The sequence below is a fragment of the Lissotriton helveticus genome, chromosome 3_1, assembly GCF_964261635.1.
Source record: "Lissotriton helveticus chromosome 3_1, aLisHel1.1, whole genome shotgun sequence".
Lineage (NCBI taxonomy): Eukaryota > Metazoa > Chordata > Amphibia > Caudata > Salamandridae > Lissotriton > Lissotriton helveticus.
This window is the reverse complement of record NC_136061.1, coordinates 548,430,111-548,450,793: the sequence shown is the minus strand read 5'-3', so window position 1 is coordinate 548,450,793 and position 20,683 is coordinate 548,430,111. Positions and strand designations below refer to the sequence as shown.

Genomic DNA, 20,683 nt, shown 5'->3' with positions numbered 1-20,683 from the left:
TGACCTCTTTAGCCAATCCTGGTTTATAACCAAGACCACTTTGCAAAACTTAATGGGCGTTTCAGTGCATGTCTGTCATTTCTAGACCAGTAGACAGCCAAAAAGTGATGTCTGACTTTCCTACGTTGTTTTGCTTTGTTTTGCTTGTGATAAAGAGTCACGCATAATGCATTGGTATCACTAAGCGCACTAAAAGACTGGAAATGTTACTCGTAAACCTAACTAAAACCTTGGCAGCAGTTTCAAGGGAATAGCCCATTTGGGCAGGCAACAGACCCGTTATATATATATATATATATATATATATATATATATATATATATATATATATATATATATATATATATATATATATATATATATATATATATATAACAACAAGTCGCTGAGAAAATGATGGTTAAACTTCAAGAAGGACTCGGCTGTACGACCTTCTCACTTATTAGTCCAGAGGCTTCGATCACAATCATTCAAGCCAGGCATACGGTGAGCTGTTTGGAGACCCCGCGGAGCACTGGGAGCCGAGTCTAGCTTAGCAAACAGGATGTAGGATCCGCGGTTGTTCGATTGGACACAAGAACCAGCGAACAAGTGGAAAGATTTCCCCAGCCAATCCAAACTCTTCAATACCTCACAACCAATGAACTGCCGACAATAACTTCCTTAGCCAGTGCAATCACTAAGAACATATGTCCCCTCCCTGTTTCGTCGGTAGCTCTTTTGTGCACGAAGGCCTGGTCCTGGTCGCCATAATTACTGGGTAGAGTCGTCCGTTTATTAGTGACGTATTTCAGGTGGAAACAACGGACCATCCACGGGTATTCTGGATTGAAGGTGATTTTGTTGCAGATTTTCTAAACTTCTCTTGGGGGTTTCGGAAATCTCATCAGGTGCCACTGGGAGCCCTGATTTCATGGATCTCTGGAGGAGTATGTCCAACATGCAGATTGGGCAGGTAAGTCCTAATTCAGAAAATACACTTTTCTAGAAAATAGATGGATAGATAGGTCCTTATCTGACTAGTCCTTTGATTGCCTGACTGCTCTTTTAATATTACTTCTCAGACGATCATGGTAAAACCGTTAGCGTGAGGCACTTTTATGTGCGACATCTTCACCCAAGTATAACTTTTCGTCCAAGGCACTTTTCGTGTTCGTGTTTTGAATTCCATATTCGCAAAACCAAATCTGTAATGCTTCTTTGAGCAGTGTGGTTCGCTAAAAGAAATAACTGGCATGAGATGTTACAACTAATAGCATATAGCCAATAGGTCTCGCTTTTGGGATCTTACAAGTATTTAGTTTTGCAGCACAATATCTTTGGTGCAACAACATCAGCTATTGCATGGCTAAACCTTATAAGTGTTTAGCCATGCAACAGTTGATGTTGTTGCACCAAGGATATTGTGCTGCAAAACTAAATACCTATAGGGCACACAGGCGGGGAAGGCTAGAGAGCGAGAAATAAATACATTGGGATAAACACAGAGGAAGTGGTAACAGAATGGGTGGTGGAGGGAGAGCCACAGAGAGCTAAAGAAGAGAGGGTTGTATAGAGGAGGGTACAGAGATATAGAAAAGAGCTGAGAAGCTGAGTGAAGAGGCAAAAGAGTGTGGGTGGGGTGGACTCAATGGTAGACGCAAATAAAAGCAAAGATTGAGGAGGGAATGATACAAAATGTGGAGGAGTGAGAGGGGAAGGTACAGTGGGAGATGATGGAAGTGGGGTCGGGAGGAGTGAGTTAAGAGACAATGGAGACATTATTGAAAGAGGGGAGAAATGGAAAAAATCGAGGAGAAGAGAAAAGTGAGAGGAGCAAAGAGACAGAGATAACAAGAGACAGAGATAACAAAAGACAGGTGCATGTAAAGAAATCAGGAGGGAGCTAAATTGGTTAAGGGAACAGATGGGAGGGAGAGAAAAGGGGAAGAATGAAAATAAAATGGGACAGAAAATATTCAGCGGAATCCACCCCTGAATGAGAGTGTTCAATAGAGGAGGGGGCTGAAGAAATGGAGTGGAGGAGGGCACAACAGGTGTCAAAGAGGCTAGGAGTAAAGAGGGCCACAAGGGTCTGGTGGAGGAGACCAGGGGAGAGACTACTAGTAAAACGATGAAAATGAACACCTGGTTATAGAGTGAAGGGGCGTGAAGGTATGAGCGTGTTGAGGTAGGCTATGGTTTCCATGGCTGTGTTAGTGATAAATGACTATGATAAATGATTCCAAGAGCATGTTTAAGACAATCTCAAGGTCTGTATCGAGGAAGGGGAGGGATGGGATAAAAGTATTTGCGTAAATGAGATGGGATAGGCAGGCAGGTTAGAAGAAAGTAAGCTATTTCAGTTTTCAATAGACACAGCATGGGGGAGCCTAGAGCTATCCAATGATATAGACTCGATATAGGAGCTGAGTGATGAGAGTCATAAAGGAGCAAAGATGTGAGCATTGTCAACATAGAGGTTGTATGAGAATCTGAAAGAGGACACAATATCAACAGTGGAAGCAGTAGTACTGGACAACATAGCAGCCTACTGCAGGTGGTTCCCCGAAGCTGATTCCTGGAACTGCCGTGCCCTAGGACAGCCTTGCCTATATTTCATTGATGCAATACTATGTCATAGTACTTTCTATCAATATCACAGCGCTTTTTTTCCGTGGTAGCACAAAGCTTTGTGTTTACCCAAAAGACCAACAGCCTGATTCATCATTCTCCCGTTTTGCGAGCCCCTAATAGCGATTCATAAGGAATCGCTATTAAGGACTTGCAAAACGGGATTCATGTAGAAATTGCATAAAGAAATGCGATTCCTACATATTCCTTATTTGCGATTAGCAAATTGCTAATCGCAAATAAGGAATAACTCCCCATTCATTCCTATGGGCCTAAAGGCTCATAGGAATGAATGGGGAGTTATTCCTTATTTGCGAATAGCAATTTACTAATCGCAAATAAGATAGCGATTTCAAGGGTGCCAGGGGTGTCCAAAGGACACCCTGTAGCACCCCTGAAATGTAATCTACATTGGTGTTGCGCACACACATGTCCAAAGGACATGTGTGTGTGTAACATGCAACTTAGAAAAATGCATTTAAATGCATTTTTCTACGTTTTCGCTATTTACCACGAGGTTTGACCTCGCGGTAAATAGCGGCCCAAAATAGCGATTTCGGTATTTTAAAATGGTTCATGAATTGCATTTAAGGAATCTCAAATAGAGATTCCTTAAATGCAATTCCTCGCAAATATGCGAATTCTTTAATAGCGATTTTTTTGCATTTGGGATGATGAATCCCAAATGCAAAAATCGCACTCGCAAAGGGCCAGATTCTCAGAATCTGGCCCTTTGCGAGCCAATTTTCGTTTCATGAATCAGGCTGCAAATTTCCTTTTTTTTAAAAACTGAAATCATTAGAAAGTGACATCAGTGCTTTGATTAAGTGAATTATATTTTCGGAAAGATAAGCACCATTTGCAATAATTGCTCTCATACCATAATCACTCATTTAACATCCTCTACAAGACATGCATGTCACAGAGAAAGACGTGCATGCACAAGAGCACACTTTTAGCTCATTGGCAACATTTTCGAAGCATTTGAGTAAGTAAAATTCAAGAACCTCATATGTGGAATATGTCAGACTTGTAATCCAATTTTTCCTGACATTTAGTTTCGTTATTGTTGCTGCATTAAAAAAAAAACACAAAACCGGCTGTTTGTTGACAGAGTACAGGACATGTTCGCCTGAGTAGCGCGGTCAGGAATGGATCCCTTCAAGAGCTTTTCTCATATAAAAAAAAAGTGCCAGTAGATTGTGCTCTTGAGAGCAAAAGATGAAACCGGCATGGGAAAAAATGAAAAGGCTGAGTGCAGTGTAGTGTACATCAAAGAAGCTTAAGTCTACGGTGACTGCTCTTGTACCAGTGTCAAAATATTTTCAGCAGAACCTTTGCAAATTGGTCGGGATTGTACTTGCTGTAATGGCTCCGGGTCCTCAGGCAAGGCGTCACCAGGCAGGCTTTGACAACAAGGTAGACCAGAGTGCGGGGGAGCTTAGCCTGTAAGGGTATGACCGCCATGTTCCCTGTAATTAAGAAGCAGCCTATTCAACACTTAAGATAGTAATGTCATCCCATCTGCCAAGGCCTGCGCTGGCTGACAGCGCGCTCCTGCGCCTGCTGCTGCTTCTGTTGCCCACCTGATCCTTGGAGACCCGCTTTGATGGAGCGTTTATGCCAAACTTTTCCAGTGGGTAGACAATCTGTCGTCGCGGTCGCACGGGAACCATGTAATGAAGGGCGAACGCACGGGAACCATGTGATGAAGGGCAGATGTCAGGGAATGGGCATAGGGATTTGCAACAAAACGGTAGGGCTACCTTCTAGCCCCACTCCAGTTGCAACAGCCTTATTTTTAACAGCGCATTTGCATCCATTTTCTTCTTTAAACTATGTGTCATTTCTTATTCGCAATCTTTTCCTGTTGTTCTTTCTGATTAATGTTACATTTAGTCATCCATTTTCTCTATACCCTCATGCAAGGGAGTGCTAATTTTCAAAGTTTCTCATGATCTGGCGGGCCATCCGAACCTCATTTCCAAAATCACGAACAAAAAGCGTGGTTCTTAGCAAGCAGTATATTTTATTTTCCAATGCATTTCGGACCCACCAGGTCCTTCGTCAGGGAAATACTGTAAATAATAATTGGACATACTTTAGCACATCTCATTTATAAAATTGAAAAATTTCAAATACATACAGTGTCACATTTCATCCTTCCCAACTGTATTGTATTTATAAACGCTACCACAGCATGCAGACTTCTTTCATGAACGATCTATGACAGCTGCCCATTTCCCTACTATAAACATCCTTTCACTCTGTTTATTTTCCCTCCAAGTCAACACGCCTACTACCTATTGCACTGTCGTCTTCCTGTCCCTTATTTTCCGTCACTATGTGTGAAACACATTACGTTCCTGCAAACTACCGACTGAACTTCCCCGCGTTTCTCCCCTTCCTGCCTTACCCTCGTCTTTTACTCTCTTTACCTTTTGAAAACCCGCATTGGAAAATAAAATATACTGCTTGCTAAGAACCACGCTTTTTGTTCGTGATTTTGGAAATGAGGTTCGGATGGCCCGCCAGATCATGAGAAACTTTGAAAATTAGCACTCCCTTGCATGAGGGTATAGAGAAAATGGATGACTAAATGTAACATTAATCAGAAAGAACAACAGGAAAAGATTGCGAATAAGAAATGACACATAGTTTAAAGAAGAAAATGGATGCAAATGCGCTGTTAAAAATAAGGCTGTTGCAACTGGAGTGGGGCTAGAAGGTAGCCCTACCGTTTTGTTGTTTCGTTTACACATGCCGTGTGGGCTTGGCATAAAACAGTGAGCACGCCGCTTGAATAAAATATAAGTTCATAAAAGACATTGATTAAGCTGTTTGAAGTAAGGAGTGCAACCCATCTTATGTGAATGTTTCATAGGGATTTGCAAACACAAGTTTTTTCGCTGGGTTGGCGGCGCGCAGGAGATAATAAGCACATGCGCCTCGCGCAGCAGCAGGGGAAGGGGAAAGAGGAGGGGGCCTGCACCAGATTCCCTTGCGGGAGCGATAATTGCTACCGTATGGCACCAGTCGCTCCCGCAAGGGAATCGCCAAACGTGCACGCGTTGCAATTGAAAACAATGCAACGCGTGCACGTTTTTGTCTAAAAAAGTGAAGCGATGGCTAAAGGTCTTTCCTATGCAGAGCATGCGTGCTGCATAGGCGATACCTGAAAAGGGGTTACCGAACAGCTGTATCCGTTGTTGTCAAACACGAGCAAAATGAAGAGCCGTAACTTTGCTAGCCCCACCATTGACACAAGCATCTAAGTATAAAGAAGTAACGTTTAGCCGTAGTATGCCTGCTAGCGTGGGAGCAACAAAATGGGGGGATGGGGGGGGGGAGGATGGAGGGTGGGGTGAGGGAGGAGAAGATTTAACCTCTCCGGGGGACAAGTATTTAAAGCACTGTAGGCGGAGATATCCTTATAGCCGTATGAGGGAAAGAAATGCCACACTGCAGTTTAAACGTAGTGGACAAACCCAATCTTATTATGAGTGACAGGCTGAAGTCTGTGTTTGCTCCTAGATTCCTTGATTAGGCTCATTTGTTTGGTGCACTTGTTGAGGCCATATGGTTGATGGGTGGTGTTTGATCTATTTACTACATATGGATACTTCGATTTGTGATGATTTTATTGTGCTGTGGTTAAATAGAATCCATTATTTGACTGAGACTTTGTCTGATTACGTATGACTCAAAGTCAGACGTGTTTTCATAATTAAGTATGACTTGTTTATTGTCTGCTTAACAGTAACACTTAAGATTAAAGGAGGAGATTGCGTGCAGTAGAGAGCTAGGATAAATATTAAAGAGGGGGTAGGATTGTTTGGTATGTAAGTTGTGAATTGAATGTAGCTGACCTGAAGAGGAGTGAGATGATCTATCGGATAGAAAAGGTTCAATATGCCTCCGTTATGCGGCCTGCACTATGGTGCTGTCAAGTCTCTGTAGAAGAGACTGACTTTCTTCTGTTATGCTTTGCAGTCCCCAACAGGTTGCAGTCCATATTTCCACTTCCTCTTGTGTGATTCACAAAGATCATTCTATGTTTAGTAGTTGGGATGATGAACCTTATCAAAGGCAAGGGAGAGTTCAAGTAATTAGTGTGACGGTACTCCATTTTTAAGCCACTATTTTTTTAAATCATCCCTCATGGAAATCACTGCCGCTTCTGTGCCTCCGCCATACCACAATCTGTTTTGGTAGTCTGAAAACAGGTTATTTTCTTTGAATATATATATTTGTATTAAGGTAGATCTTTCAATTGGTCTGTCTTTTTGATTAAAAACAGTCTGTTATTAGCCAGCGGTTAGAAGGCTGTCTTGGCTCAAATCCTGTTTGATCTAGGGAGGGTTTTATATAAGGCATTTAGAGTTCCGTTGGGAAAATACCTACATTCAATAAGTTGTTGGCTGTCCTGGTTGTTGTTGGCAGTGGAAAGAGATACAAGAAGAGTGAAATTGGTGGGTGTGAAGTAATGCAGGTTTGCCCTCCAAACAGCAAGGGCCATTGGTGAGGAAGCCTTGAGTTGTACTGCCAAGGAAACTGAAAATCCTTATATACTATACAATTTAGAAAATATGGATGGCTGACACATTTTCCCTCGGAAATCTTCTAGCTAGGCTGTTTTTGTGACCGTAAAGCATCTCATCAGTTCTGCAGGCCCATCACCAGCTCTCTCTATTCATATCTTCTGCCCCTTGTTAAGGGCTTTGGATACTCTCCCCTCTTCAGGGAGTAGGTAAGCTCTCTGGCACATAGGGAAGGTCTCCCTTTAGAAAGGCAGACACAAAGTTAAAAGTATCCTGTACTTTACTGGCTTCTGTCAGCTTTTCTTACTACCACCTCATCACTCTTGTGGAGAAAAGAAAACATCAAAGCGACTTACCATTTAGCTCCTGAATGCTTGCACTGAGTAGTGACGGGTCATGATTGGAAATCACATATATCTACACCAATGATTATGCATTAAGACGCAAACATGCACTTGTTTACTATCCACAAGATAGTATATTTTCTGGAGTCAACTACACATATATGTAGTGAAAAGACCATGAGACCAGTCATTTAAATTAGGAAATACATAAAATTGCCTAAACATAAAATTGCCTGAACGTGCTGTTGGATTTGGAATGCACCCTGCGGGGGTGTGCAATCATGGTGGCTGCTGATTAGTTTTCCGATGGTACTGCCATTTAATAGGTGATCGGGGTGGGACTCTTGTCTCTGTTGTTCAGGGTGAGAGAGAGATTTTAGGTGAGGCTATTTTTTTGTCTTCATCCGGATCACTATTCAGCGTTACTGGTGAAAAGACAGTTGTAGAAACCTCATGCCTCTTTGGGCCTCTGTTGTAGGTACTCCTGTCTGGAGACTATCCTTCTGTAAAGAGCATCGCTCTACACAAATGCTGTGTCTGGAGAACAGCCTAGAAAGGACACTTGAGAGAAGATCCATCGCAAACCTGTTGTGAGATTGCATACAGAGAATCTATTTTCCTTATTTGCCTTGATTAAATCTTTGTTGCTCCAGTTCTAAATACTTTCACCAAGGAAGGGAGTATTCCGCAGCATACTCTAAGAACTGCTGTACGATCAGAGCTGGTGTTTGTGTGACAGCCAGCTTCACCTCAAGCCTTTACTTGCTGAAAGAGCTGTGCCCCTAACCTTAAGGCAGCCGCACGCCAGGAGGTGTGTGGCTCTCCGAGGCATCCGAGGTATGTAAACTTATCACGGGCTGGGTTGGGAGAAGAGGTGGGTCAGTAGTGTAAACTGATTCCCTTCGTTCCCCGGAGTACCCTTCCTGCACTTCCCCACCCCCTCACTTGTTGTAAATAGTCACCGCTGGTGTCCGCTCACCCATCTGCATATAGCGAGACCGCAGTCGACCTACAACCATGCTGTCTTATCCTAGAAGCAAGCAAGATTGGAGACACATAATGCTGAAACACACAGAGACCTGCATTATGGTGAGACTGTATCTAGGAGGCTGTACTGAACTGAAGCAAGCCCGTCCGCGCTTGGCACGCGCTCAGCGCGAGTCACGCTGCCAGTTTTTTCTGTACCCAATTCGGCTGCCATGTATAAGTACACCAGAGGTGAGCTCCTGGGATTATCCACTGTGCGTTATAAATGCCCAGGGCCGAGTTTAGGAGGCAGTAATGATATTAGGGCACAGGCATGTCCAAAACGCGAATTGAGACTCACAGATACAACAAGCATTTGCAATGCAATAGGTCTCGCATTAGGAAAGTTTGAGATATTGGTATTGTAAATGACACTTTTTTTATTTTTGTGTTGGTTTTGAAAATATCGAAATTATTAGCTTTGTCATTTACAATGCCAATAGTTTTAACTTTTGCAAATGTGACACCTATAGCATTTGTAATGCAGTATGTGTTGTATTTATGTGACTTAGATGTATTGATATTACAAATAACAATGGCTTGTAATTTTTTTATGTTTGAAAGCTTTATTTAGAATATAATGATATGACAGAAATGGAACAACCGTAGCGCATGAGAATCAAAAATTTGGAAACATACAAAGAAAGGTATGCAAACTACTGATGAACCTAACAAAATAATAAAAGCATTTTCTACATTTTAAGGGGGGGGGGGTGCAGGAAGGAGGGGAGGACAGGGGAGGATGGGGAAATAGTAACAATACTAGTATAAATAATGCTCATATAAATTATAACGGCATAGAAAGAAGGCATATAATAACATGAAGGACTGCATAATATCTAGAAAAACAGTATAATATAACGTAAACTGTGAAAGTAAAAAAACGCTGCTAAAAGCGAGAGTACAAATTATTCAAGGGGGTTTAAAGTTCTCTGAGGAGAGGGGAGTATATGGTCGTTTGGCAGATTGATCTAAATATAAGGTAAAGGGTAGCCAATACAGCTCAACATTACGAGGAGGCTTGCTGGAGGAGGCGAAAGCAACATCAAGTCTATGGAAGTTACATAATAAGTTCCACCAACAACGAATGGAAAGTGTGGTGAGGGATTTCCAGTTTGATGCAATATGTTGGAATGCTAAAGCAATCATGAGGTCAAAAAGACCTCGGGAGTGTGGCGGAAGGTGGAGAGATTCGGAGATGCTCCCCAAAAACATGAGTGTATTGGAGTAGGGAATAGAGATTGTGAAAATGCGTGTAAGGAAAGACCAAACCTGCTTCCAGAAAGTTACCACAGAGGGACAGAACAAGATAAGAGGAAGAAGGTCTGCATCAAGCATATTACATGTCCAACAATGAGAAGTAGAAGAAGGGAGGAAACGAGAGAGCGATAGGGGGGAGAGATTAAGTCTGTGATAAAGGAAAAAGAGAGTTTGGGTGAGGGAGGCAGAGCGAGAAGTCTTCAAGGTTCTGGACCATAAGTGATCCCATGTGTAAATAGACCACGAACAACCAAGGTCCTTCTCCCATGAAAGCTCTACTTTAGTTTTGGAACGTAGAGGGTTGGGAGCAGAGAAGAAACAATATATAAGAGAGGCCTTAGGCATAGTGGCCTAAATGGGAAAAAGAGGGGAATCAGCAGGTGGGAGAGAGTAGTAGTGATCTAATATGATTTCCATCAACATAAAATATTTCTGGGAAAAAGATCGAGGACAAGAAAATTGCGTCTGAAATTGGGGAAAGGGGCATGGGGAAGAACCATCAAAGAGTTGATGAACCCAAATAATACCCTTGGAACGCCAAGAGGACCAAGCAAGAGGTCTATTTTTTAATAATATAAGCGAGTTATACCAAATGGGCAAGAGAAGAAAGAAGTCTCGGGAAATAGTCATCGGAGATATTAAGGGCTTCAAGAGAGAAGAGGTGTGTTTAAATAATGGAGGATCAGTATGAGGAGATTTAGAAGTAAACCTAATCACGTCCTGAAAAGCAAAAGGTGATAATAAAGAACGTTCAATATGCAACAAAAGAGGGGAAAGAGGAGAGAACTCATTCAATAACCATGAGGACGCTTGACGGAGAGAAAAGGATTTATGGTATAGACGGAAGTCAGGAAAGTTGACACCCCCATTAGATTTCCCTTTGCGAAGAACGGACAAGGATATTCGGGCCTTTTTCCCCTTCCAAAGAAATTTAGATAAAAGAGAGTCAATACGATTGAAGTAAATAGAAGGAATATGAACGGGAAGCATAGAAAGCAAATAAATCAGAATAGGGGCAATCATCATTTTGATAGAATCAAGGCGACCCCACCAGGAAAGGAATAGTGGATTCCATGAGGTAAAAGATGTTCCATTCTAGAGAGGACAGCAGACATATTCAATTTAACGGATGATGAGATGGAGTTAGAAAATAGAACACCAAGATACTTTATTTTAGTATTATTCCATGCGAAACCTGTGGAGGAGAAGAGATGCGGAAGACAAAATTTAGTCAAAGGGAGAATTTCAGTTTTGTCAGAATTGATTTTATAACCCGAAACAAGAGAACACTTGTCAAATTCAGACAGTAAAGAGGGAACAGAGACTACTGGATTTGAAATAAATAAAAGAATATCATCAGCATATGCCGAGAGTTTGAGCTGTTGCTCTCCGTACGGAAAACCCGATAAGGAGGGGTTATTGCGAATAGAAGAAAGAAAAGGTTCAAGAGCTAACACAAACAAGAGAGGGGAGAGAGGGCAGCCCCGACGAACTCCACGCTGAAGTGTAAAGGGGGAGGTAAGTTGGCCATTAACAAGGACTGAAGCTTTGGGCATAGAATATATCAAAGAAATAAAAGAGATAAACTTAGGACCAAAACCATGCCACTTCAGGGAAGCAAGCAAAAAGGACCAGTCTACCCGGTCAAAGGCTTTTTCCGCGTCCACCGAAATAGCAGCTAGGGGAATAGAAAGGGAGGAGGCCTTATTTAAAACATTAAGGAGAAGTCTAGAATTATCCGATGTGATGCGGCCTTTAACAAAGCCGCATTGTTCTTTCCCGACGAGATGCGGCATGAAGGGATTAAGGCGAAGGGCGAGCAATTTGGCAAAAAGTTTATAGTCCTCATTAACTAATGAAATTGGGCGGTAATTTTTACAAAATTTAGGGTCACGGCCCTCTTTGGGGATAAGGCAAATAGTAGCATCCTGAAAAGAAACTTGCGCAATGCCAGAAGAGGAAAATGATTGGAAAAGGACTAAAAGCTTAGGTAACAGGAGATCAGAAAAGTGTAAATAAAATTCAACTGGAAAACCATCAGGGTCCGGTGTTTTACCCTTGGTAAGAGAAGATAAAGCAGTGGAAAGTTCATATAGGGAAAGGTCTGAGTCAATGTCCGAAAAATGGAGGTGAGAAGTGTTGGGTTTGGGTAGGTTATCAAAGTAGGACTGAAGAAGATCCGGTGAAGGAGGAAATTCCGGGGTATACAAGGATTCATAAAAAGCATGGAATTGATTAAGAATGTCCTTGTCTGTGTGGAGGAGAGTATTAGTAGGGGAACAGATGGATTCAATAAAAGTACGCTCCTTGCGAGATTTGAGATAGTTAGCCAGGAGTTTGCCCGATTTATTACGTCCACCATAGTAACGTGCACTACTACGGAGAAGGATGGAGGCAGCAGAGTCAGTGGTGAGTTTATTAAATGCAAGTTTAGCTTGAAGAAGTTCAGAGGACATGTGATTAGGAGAAGAGGTATAAAATTGATGTTCCAAAGTCTTAATATGGGCTAAGGCAACCTTCGGTTTTTGAAGATATTGCTTCTTTTTATTCGAAACAAAGTCAATAATGAAACCCCGTGCTGTGGCCTTAAATGAATCCCAAAGGATATGAGGGGAGATGTGAGGATCTGAATTAAGTTGAAAAAATTCATCAATGAAATAGCGGAAGGAAGAGGAAAAATTAGGGTCAAGTAACAAAGACGAACTGAAGAGCCAGCGAGAAGATTTAGGAGGAGGAGGAAGCAAATCAAAAGTTGTAACAACAGGGGCATGATCTGAAATAACAATAGGTTCAATAGAGGAGGACAGAAGGTGTTGAGTTAAGGAAGATGAGAGAAAAATATAGTCCATACGAGAAAAAGACGCATGGGGGGAGAGAAAAGAGAAAAATCCAGTGTGTCCGGGTGAGAAAGTCTCTAAGAGTCAGAGAGATGGGCTTGTGAAATGGTGTCCAAAAACTGATTATGAGGTTTATTTGGAACAAACCGGGCAGAGGATTTGCGATCCAAATAGGGATCAACTACTTGGTTGCAGTCACCTCCTAGAAGGAAAGAATTATCTCGGTACTGAATACATTTGCTGGTTATCATCGGCCAAAAAGAGGGATCAGGGGCAGTGGGACCATAGACATTAAATACAGTGAGGGGTATTCCATTAATAAGCAGTTTAGCTAAAACCCAACGACCATCTGCATCTTTTTCCTCTGATATAATTTTACATTTGAGTTTCCTATGAATTAAAATAGCAACCCCATTCTTCTTATGAGTCGACGGAGAAAATAAAACAGAACCCACCCAGCTCCTCCTCAACTTTAGAGATTCCAATTCATTAAGATGGGTTTCTTGAAGAAGGACAATGTCAGGGTTATAAGTAGATAAATGAGAGAGTACTCTCTGCCGTTTGATGGGATTATTAAAGCCTTTCACATTCCAAGAAACAACTCTTAATTACAAACTGGATAAACATGTTAAATACAATATATGAAAGATAAACAGCAAATATGAACAAAGTTAAACATGAAGAGAAGAGGAGGAAAAAAGAAGAAAAAGGATATTGAATAAAAAGAATAGGAAGAAGTAGAAAATGAAAGGAAGAGGAAGAGAAACAAGGGAAAGAAGATAGATAGAAAAGACAGCACAAATCCAAAAGGATGACTTTAAACAACATACCTGAAGGGGAAATACGAAAGGGAGAAGAGGGGATGGCGACACTCAACAAGATGAACCAGCCAGAGAACAGGAACCCAACCAGACCGAACCGGGACATCAGAGAGCCACAGAAGGGGGAAGCACAGGGTACTTGAGACAGTAACAACAAAGCTGTGGAAGGGAAGAGATTAATTAGAGGCTACATCAGGACAACAAAAATACAATCGGAACAACACCAAAGTGGTATTGCATAAGTGTATACATAAGGAAATAAAAGCCATCAATATCAGATAAAAGGCAACAGTCTCAATGAAGGCATAAAAGAGAGATGAGAAAAACAGCAAAGATGGAATGCATGACATTAACTATATGACAACAAGAGACATTCAATCAGGTCAACCATTTGGAGAAGGAGCGGAGGTATCCATGCTGCTACCATTTTGTAGAAAAATAAAGTTCTTCAATTCTTCGGGATCTTGAAAGGACCAAGTCTTATTTTGATGTGTGACCCTAAAAATGCATGGGTGAAACAGGCCATATCGTGCTCCAAGGGAACGCAAAGAGGGACGAAGAGAGAGAAATTCCTTCCGTCGTGCTGCAGTGGCATTCGAGACATCCTGAGAAAGGAAAACCCGCTGACCAAACCAGGAGACTTGACGCTTGGCTCTGGCAGCTGAGAGGACAGCAAGCAAATCTGTGAACTTCAGGAAGAGAATCATAACTCCACGTGGTTTTGAAGAAGTGGCTGAACGAGATCCAAGTCTATGGGCTCTTTGAATACTGAGAGTGGTAGACGGCAACATATCTAAAAGCTTAGGAAGGAATGTTGCAAAGAAAGTCACCGGGTCATCACCCTCCAAAGATTCTGGTAAGCCGTAAATACGAAGGTTGTTCCTCCTCTTTCGATTTTATAAGTCCTCCGTGTGTTGCTGGAGAGAGAGAACGGTTTTCTCTGAGGAGATGCGTTGTGAATTAGCCTGGATCTCAGGAGTCTGTTGTTCAACTAAAGTGATGCGGGCATCCATGACTGACCATTTCTCCTTCAAAAGTTGCATATCTTTACTTGTCTCTTCGATAAATGGCCGCAATGCGCGTATTTCTTCCAGAATCTGGTCTGTGGAAGATGATGATAGAGGCTTGTCCGGGGCAGGAGAGTCTTTCTTCAGGCGATTGGAAGAGGTTGTAGGCGGTGAGGATTTAGTGGAGACAGACTGAACCAGCCATTTTCGGTATTGAGTCTGGAATAGACAGTGGGTCTAAAGATGATGACAAAGAAGAATTGGAAGGAACAAAGAGAAACTTCGGCTTACGAAGACTGACCATATGAACACGATGGAGAGAAGGTCCTGAAGATTGTAGGAGGTAAGCAATGAAATGCGTCTACCCGAGGAGAGTACAACACTGAAGCCACTGATAAGTGAGAAGGTCCAAAAAGCCACATAGGAAGCTTCGCACTTTAAGAAGATTCCAGGTGTGAGGAGTGAAAAGTGAAAAAACGCCCTCAGGAGGTCAGAAAGTGAAATGGCATCAAAAGTAGCAGGAAAAGGCATTGACCATCCACATCAACCAGCGAGACATGCAAGGCAGCAAGCAAGGGAAATCAAAAATAGGCTTGAGAAGTAGAGAAAGTCCTGTGCTGCAGTGAATGAGATTTACAGAGAAACAGGTCAATTCGGAAGGAAGTGGTGTCCTGCAGATAGCGTGACGCAAACACAGTATATGAATGGGCCTATCAGCATGTAAATACAAATGAAGGCAATATGAAGAGGACGCAGAAAACCATGTGGAGAAAGAAGCGTCAAATGGCGATAGACTGCTTCATAGGAAAAATAATGGTTGGTCCCAAGGTTGCAGTGGTGAAACAGTATGATATGTATTCACAGGGTAACTGAAGAAGGGCGCCTGCCATCATAAGAAACAATATGTAACCAGGCAAGGTCCATGACAGAGGCCATTATGCTGCATTTCGAAGTTGCCAGGAAATTATCATACACAGAGGCAAAATGTTGTTCAAAAAGCCTCAGGATTTATTTCAACCGACATAAGAAATAAATGCACCAGACCTGAGAGGAGTCCTATGTATCGACACTTCAACAGGCAGCGCGGCCGGGAAGAACGCCGAAAATGGCAGAGCTCCGTTTCTCCGAGTCTGAGGAGAAAACGGGTCGCGGTGATAGAGCTGCAGTGCGGGCTCACCGTAGCTCAAGAAACACTGTGAAATGTTCAGAAAGGATTCCGGTTGCCGTTTCCATCATTTTCCAACGATGGGAGAAGAAAAACAGCTGTCACTTTGAAGAAGACTTGTCCCGGCGGCGGAGCGGTCCCGTACTAGGCAGCCATCTTGCTCGGCGCCGAAGCCACGCCCCGGCTTGTAATTTTTTTAATAATGAATACTTAAATAAAAGTTACTGTAATTTACACCATGTAGAAAAATCCCTGTTGGAACACCTCCATGAAAGATAGGAGTCTTGTTTTCTTCTCAGGAGACGATGTGGTGCAGCGGCCAAAGCAGCTGACTCGGGTGCTGGGGATCACTTAATCTCACTGTGCCCATGAACAGTGCTTGGATACCCTGACGTGTGATAAATCGCGTTACATAAATCTCCAAATTTAATTTCCCTTCCCATGAAAAGCACTTACTCCTGAATTAAACAGAAGCAGCTTTAATAAAAAAGCTGCTTGAGGTTGACAGTCTATGAAGTGCAGTTTAGGGAAATGTGTGGCAAAAAATGGCATTATTGTAATCGATTGCACCGCCTTGAAATGCTCAAAATGCGGCAGACGCGTTATCATGCAGTGGGAAGATTCGCAAAGGTGCGCTTTAAAAACAGAAAAGAGAGCAGAACCTGCTACATTATTAATGCGTAATCATGCAGGTAGGCTTTGTCTAATCTATCAGTGAAGCGTGCTAACAGGAAAAGAACGGAGCCCACCGCATAACAGTGGGCGACATTGCGGCTCAGTGCCAAAGCCATAAAAATCAATTGGATGATCAATAGGCTGTCTCGCCCACCATGGACGCCCAGTCGCCAATATATGAGACAAACAAGGGCCCCCTGAGTAAAGATTTATCCAAATCCTAGGGCAGGGAATTCAAATTATGTGTGTAACATCCTAGGCATTTAGGAGATATAAACAAACAATGACAGGGAACTCGGGGAAAACACTCAAGAATCAAAAGGTTAATAAAAACACAATTTTTTTTATGTATTCATCATATGCAGTAGATAAATTCGTTAAAAAGACATATTATAGACAATAAAATACAACAAAAAAATAAAAATGAATATAAAACCGTTGTTAAAGAACAACCACTAAGCAAATTTAATATAACGGAAACTAATCCATTGGTGGCATTAATGTAGTCGACGCGCGTTTCGGCGTACAAAAGACGCCTTCTTCAGGAGCCACAAAATTTAATTCGTTTTAGGAATGGGCAGTTCACACAGCACAATCGATACTTGTATTGAGAGATCCGATTTCTTAATAAAGCTAGCAATAAATGGCCACCATGTGCCGAACAGATACAGATGATAGACACACTGTGCGTATTTCCTGTACTACTTCTTTAGCATAAGCGACAGTCGTTCTATTAAAAAAATTCCACTATTCGATTGCCAAAGGTCCAGATAAAGGATTCTATTAAAAACGTGCAGAGACGTGTAGAAACGAGCCACACGATGATACGTACGATTATACGTCCGTGTCTTATGTCCGCATTAGAAAACAATAATGCCGATAAAAGATATATCAAATGACGGATCGATTAGAAGACGGCAGAATATGCCTGGCGGCAGGGACGCAACAAATTACGATGTCGGCGTCCCTCGTCCGTTGTGGCCAATGCCATGCGTTTTGCTGTAATTAGCCCCTGATGAACTTTAAAATGTTTAAAGACTGTGAAATTGCAATTCTTCAAAGACTGTGCACATCTGGAAGAACCACCAGCAACTTTGCGGCCTTTAGAAAGCACACACTATTGAGCAACAGACTTCAAATAGAGTCATCACAGGGAAAGCGCGAGCATATTCCCTGACATGCCAATGCCACCTTTGACTGGGCGAATATTCCAGAATGGACAGCGTCAGCACCAGATACTTCAAAGTGCCGGCCTCGTGCTCTTACAATTAACGACATCTCCATCTGAGCTACTTGTTCCTTCACACTCAACTGACACAACACCCTTTGTGCGTCCAAACAGTACTAACTTGTATCCCTTGCTTGGAAAAAAACACCAATCTGAAGCAACTGAGAGCTCTGGGGACGAGCCAGCGCTGAGAGGCGCTCAGCCAATGGCGCGCTAGCAGGGCGGAGTCCCGAAGGCGGCCGAAGGGCAGGGGCTACGAATCCTGCGCAGCCGCTGTCCTGCCCCGCCTGTGCACCGCAGCCGCCGTTCCCGCAGCACACCGCAGGTCCTGCCGGAGCAGCAGAAAATTAGCAGGCTGGAAGTTGTCAGCCTGTCCCTGCTCTGGAGCCCCTGGCCGCGTTGCCCCCACCCGCCCATCCATCGGGAGCCGAGGACCCGGTGCTCCATGAATGATTGTCCCCAACAGCAGCGGTGAGGAGTGTGTGTATGGGCCTGCGGGCTTGTGTGTGTGTGCGCCTGCATGTGTGTGTGTCTGTGTGTGTGTGCTTGCCTGAGTGTGGCTGCTGCGTGTGTGTGTGTGTGTGTGTGTGTGTGTGCATGCGTGAGTGTGGCTGTGTGTGTATGTGTTATTCACTTGCTGAGAATGTGGGATAGGAGATGTGCACGGCGCCGGGCTGGGCCTGCGCGCCCAGGAGGTGAAATCGCCGAGGGCTTGCGTGTGCACATCCCCCGTCTCAGATTCCCAGCAAGTGCACAACAATAGATGCTTCGCTGGACGCAATGCTTCGCATTGCTACACCAGCTCGACCTAATAGAAATGATGGAGAGCATTCCGTAGGAACAAGGGATGATCAGTTCATTGCTAAGAAAAGAGTATATACAAGAATTTTCATGCGCCTTAGAAAATGCTCGGTCTTTAATTAAACATGCACATGAATTTGGAAATTTTGTTGACTCACATGCCCATGACCTAATCTTTGTTGTGGAAACTTGGGCAGATGAAACATCAGGGCCGGATTTAGTGATAGCTATCCCACCAGGTTTCGCAATATCTAGGAAGGATTGTCTGCATAAAAAAAAAGGAGGTCTGGCAAAAATTTAAAGAGCTCACTTAAAAGCATATTTTAAAAACATTTCCACTGATACAGAAACAGAGGTGCTGTCGTTTAAAATAAAAGCCAATGTGTATTCTTTTAATGGTTTACTGGTGTACCGCACACCAGGACCCAGAACTACTTTTACGCAATCCATGGGCCAGCACCTTGAACATAAGGTGAATACTCAAGACCACACTATTCAAGGTAATTTTAATTTTCACCTAGAAAATTGTTCTGATAAGGACTCCTAGGCCCTCATGGACCTGGTGACAAGTGTAGGCCTAGAACAGATTGTGGAAGAGCCCACTCACAGAACTGGACACATATTGTAGGCTATCTTTACAGACTGTCTTTTCTTAAAACATAAGAATAATTTACAACTCCACTGGTCCCACCACTCAGCAGTGATACTAAATCTCACTTTGCCCCCCCCCCACAACCCCCAAGCATCACCTAGCCAGAAGTATAAAAAGATACTTATGGCAGCATGTAGATAAAACGTTTTTTATCTTGCACTTAAATCAGAATAAGCCCTGTCTCTTTCATGACTCAGAGGTAGCTACATCAGACTATCATGATTGGATCACTGCAGCTGTACAAGCTACCATTCCCCGGAGTGTAGGGAAAACTAGCAGGATAGCACCCACCAAACCATGGTTCTCTGAGGAACTTAGATTATTAGGAAGGCTCTGCGGCAGATAGGAAAGTTGTTTGCGACAAAACTACGATCATAGGGAGAAAGAACTATACTAGATAAAATTAGCACACTACAAATAACTAATTCAACAAGCATTTGCAATGCGATAGGTCTCGCATATGCGAGAGTTTGAGCTATTGGCATTATAAATGACAATGCCTTTTGCTTATCTGTTTTGAAAACCTGCAAGCGGTGTGTAACTATGCACTTATAGTCCTTGCTTACGAAAGCACTTCTGGCAGTAAAGCAAGGACTAGAAGTACAAAGTGCGTGTTTACGCACCCCTTGCAGGTTTTCAAAACATATAAATAAAAGGCATTGTCATTTACAATGTCAATAGCTCAAACTTTCACAAATGCGAAACCTATTGCATTGCACATTCTTATTGAGCTCTGAGACAGAGGAGGCCGCAGCCATAGGAAGGTAGGGACCGTGATGCGAGGCCAGGTCATGCAAAGCAAAAGGGAGGAAGAGACCGTTGTAGCCAAATCAGACCTCGGTCTTTGAATGCACAGCAAACAGATAAGAACATGATTTACAGCTCTGTTTACAACTGAGCTCTGTAAACCAGCTTAAAGAAAGAAACCGTGCTCACAAGTTCTTAGTAACAACTTCTGTAACAGGAGCAGTCCTTGGAAATGGGGTGAGCTTTCAAAGCCCACATCCTGAATACAGCAAGTCTGGCAGAGACCCCACAAGTGCTGCCTAGGCGAGACCTAAAAACGGCTGCCTGTGCATTTCATTTGGGACGACTCTGCTTTTAAGGAAACAGTGGCGCTTGGGGTTTGATTAGATGGTAACACCTGCTAGAAAGGGGAATTTGGAGGTCCAGCAATGACTATGGTTCTAGTTAGGAGGGTCTACAGGTAGGCATCCAGTTCAGAACACTTCAAGTGTGTGCCTGCAGAGAAAGTGGGTGTTAGGAAGAATTCAGGGATGATCTCACTAAGTGCATTCATCGCTCTGGGTCCTACCCTGTCTTTAATGCGGGTGACGAAGTGAGTATACAGACCTGAGACCGTGCCTACAGTGTTACTGCCGTCCTGCAAGCTAGTCACTATTGTGGCTTGTTTCTGTGTCTCTCTTTAATAAGTGTAAAGTAGAGTGTAACTTGTGGGGGTGGTTGCAGCATTCTTGCTTACATTTCATCACTAGCGTTTGACCCTGAGGGCCACGGATCACAATGCTTTAGTGTAGTAACGTACGCTTCACACACAGCGTCACACAAAGAAAGCTGTAAACAGATTAAAATAATAAAGTGTTGTGTTCACACATGACACGCTGTGATGTACAGAGTCTGGCGCACAAATACAAATCCTCGTTCTCCCTGGACTCCCCTTCCATGTCGACGTGCCCCATCCGTAACCAGCAG

At 42.9% G+C, this 20,683-nt stretch overlaps 1 protein-coding gene across 10 annotated transcripts in view; it reads left to right on the top strand.

The window, feature by feature from the left end:
* Positions 1-707: 707 nt before the first annotated feature.
* Positions 708-20,683, top strand: part of BOLL (boule RNA binding protein) — a 1,385,263-nt gene continuing 1,365,287 nt past the window's right edge. For all 10 annotated transcript variants that reach the window (XR_013608667.1, XR_013608668.1, XR_013608669.1 and 7 more), the window contains exon 1: positions 708-955. Coding sequence is in view for 6 of the 10 variants with exons in the window: in XM_078680450.1 (XP_078536576.1) it covers positions 914-955 (42 nt within the window). In the remaining 4 variants the exon portion in view is untranslated. The remainder of the gene's footprint in view (positions 956-20,683) is intronic.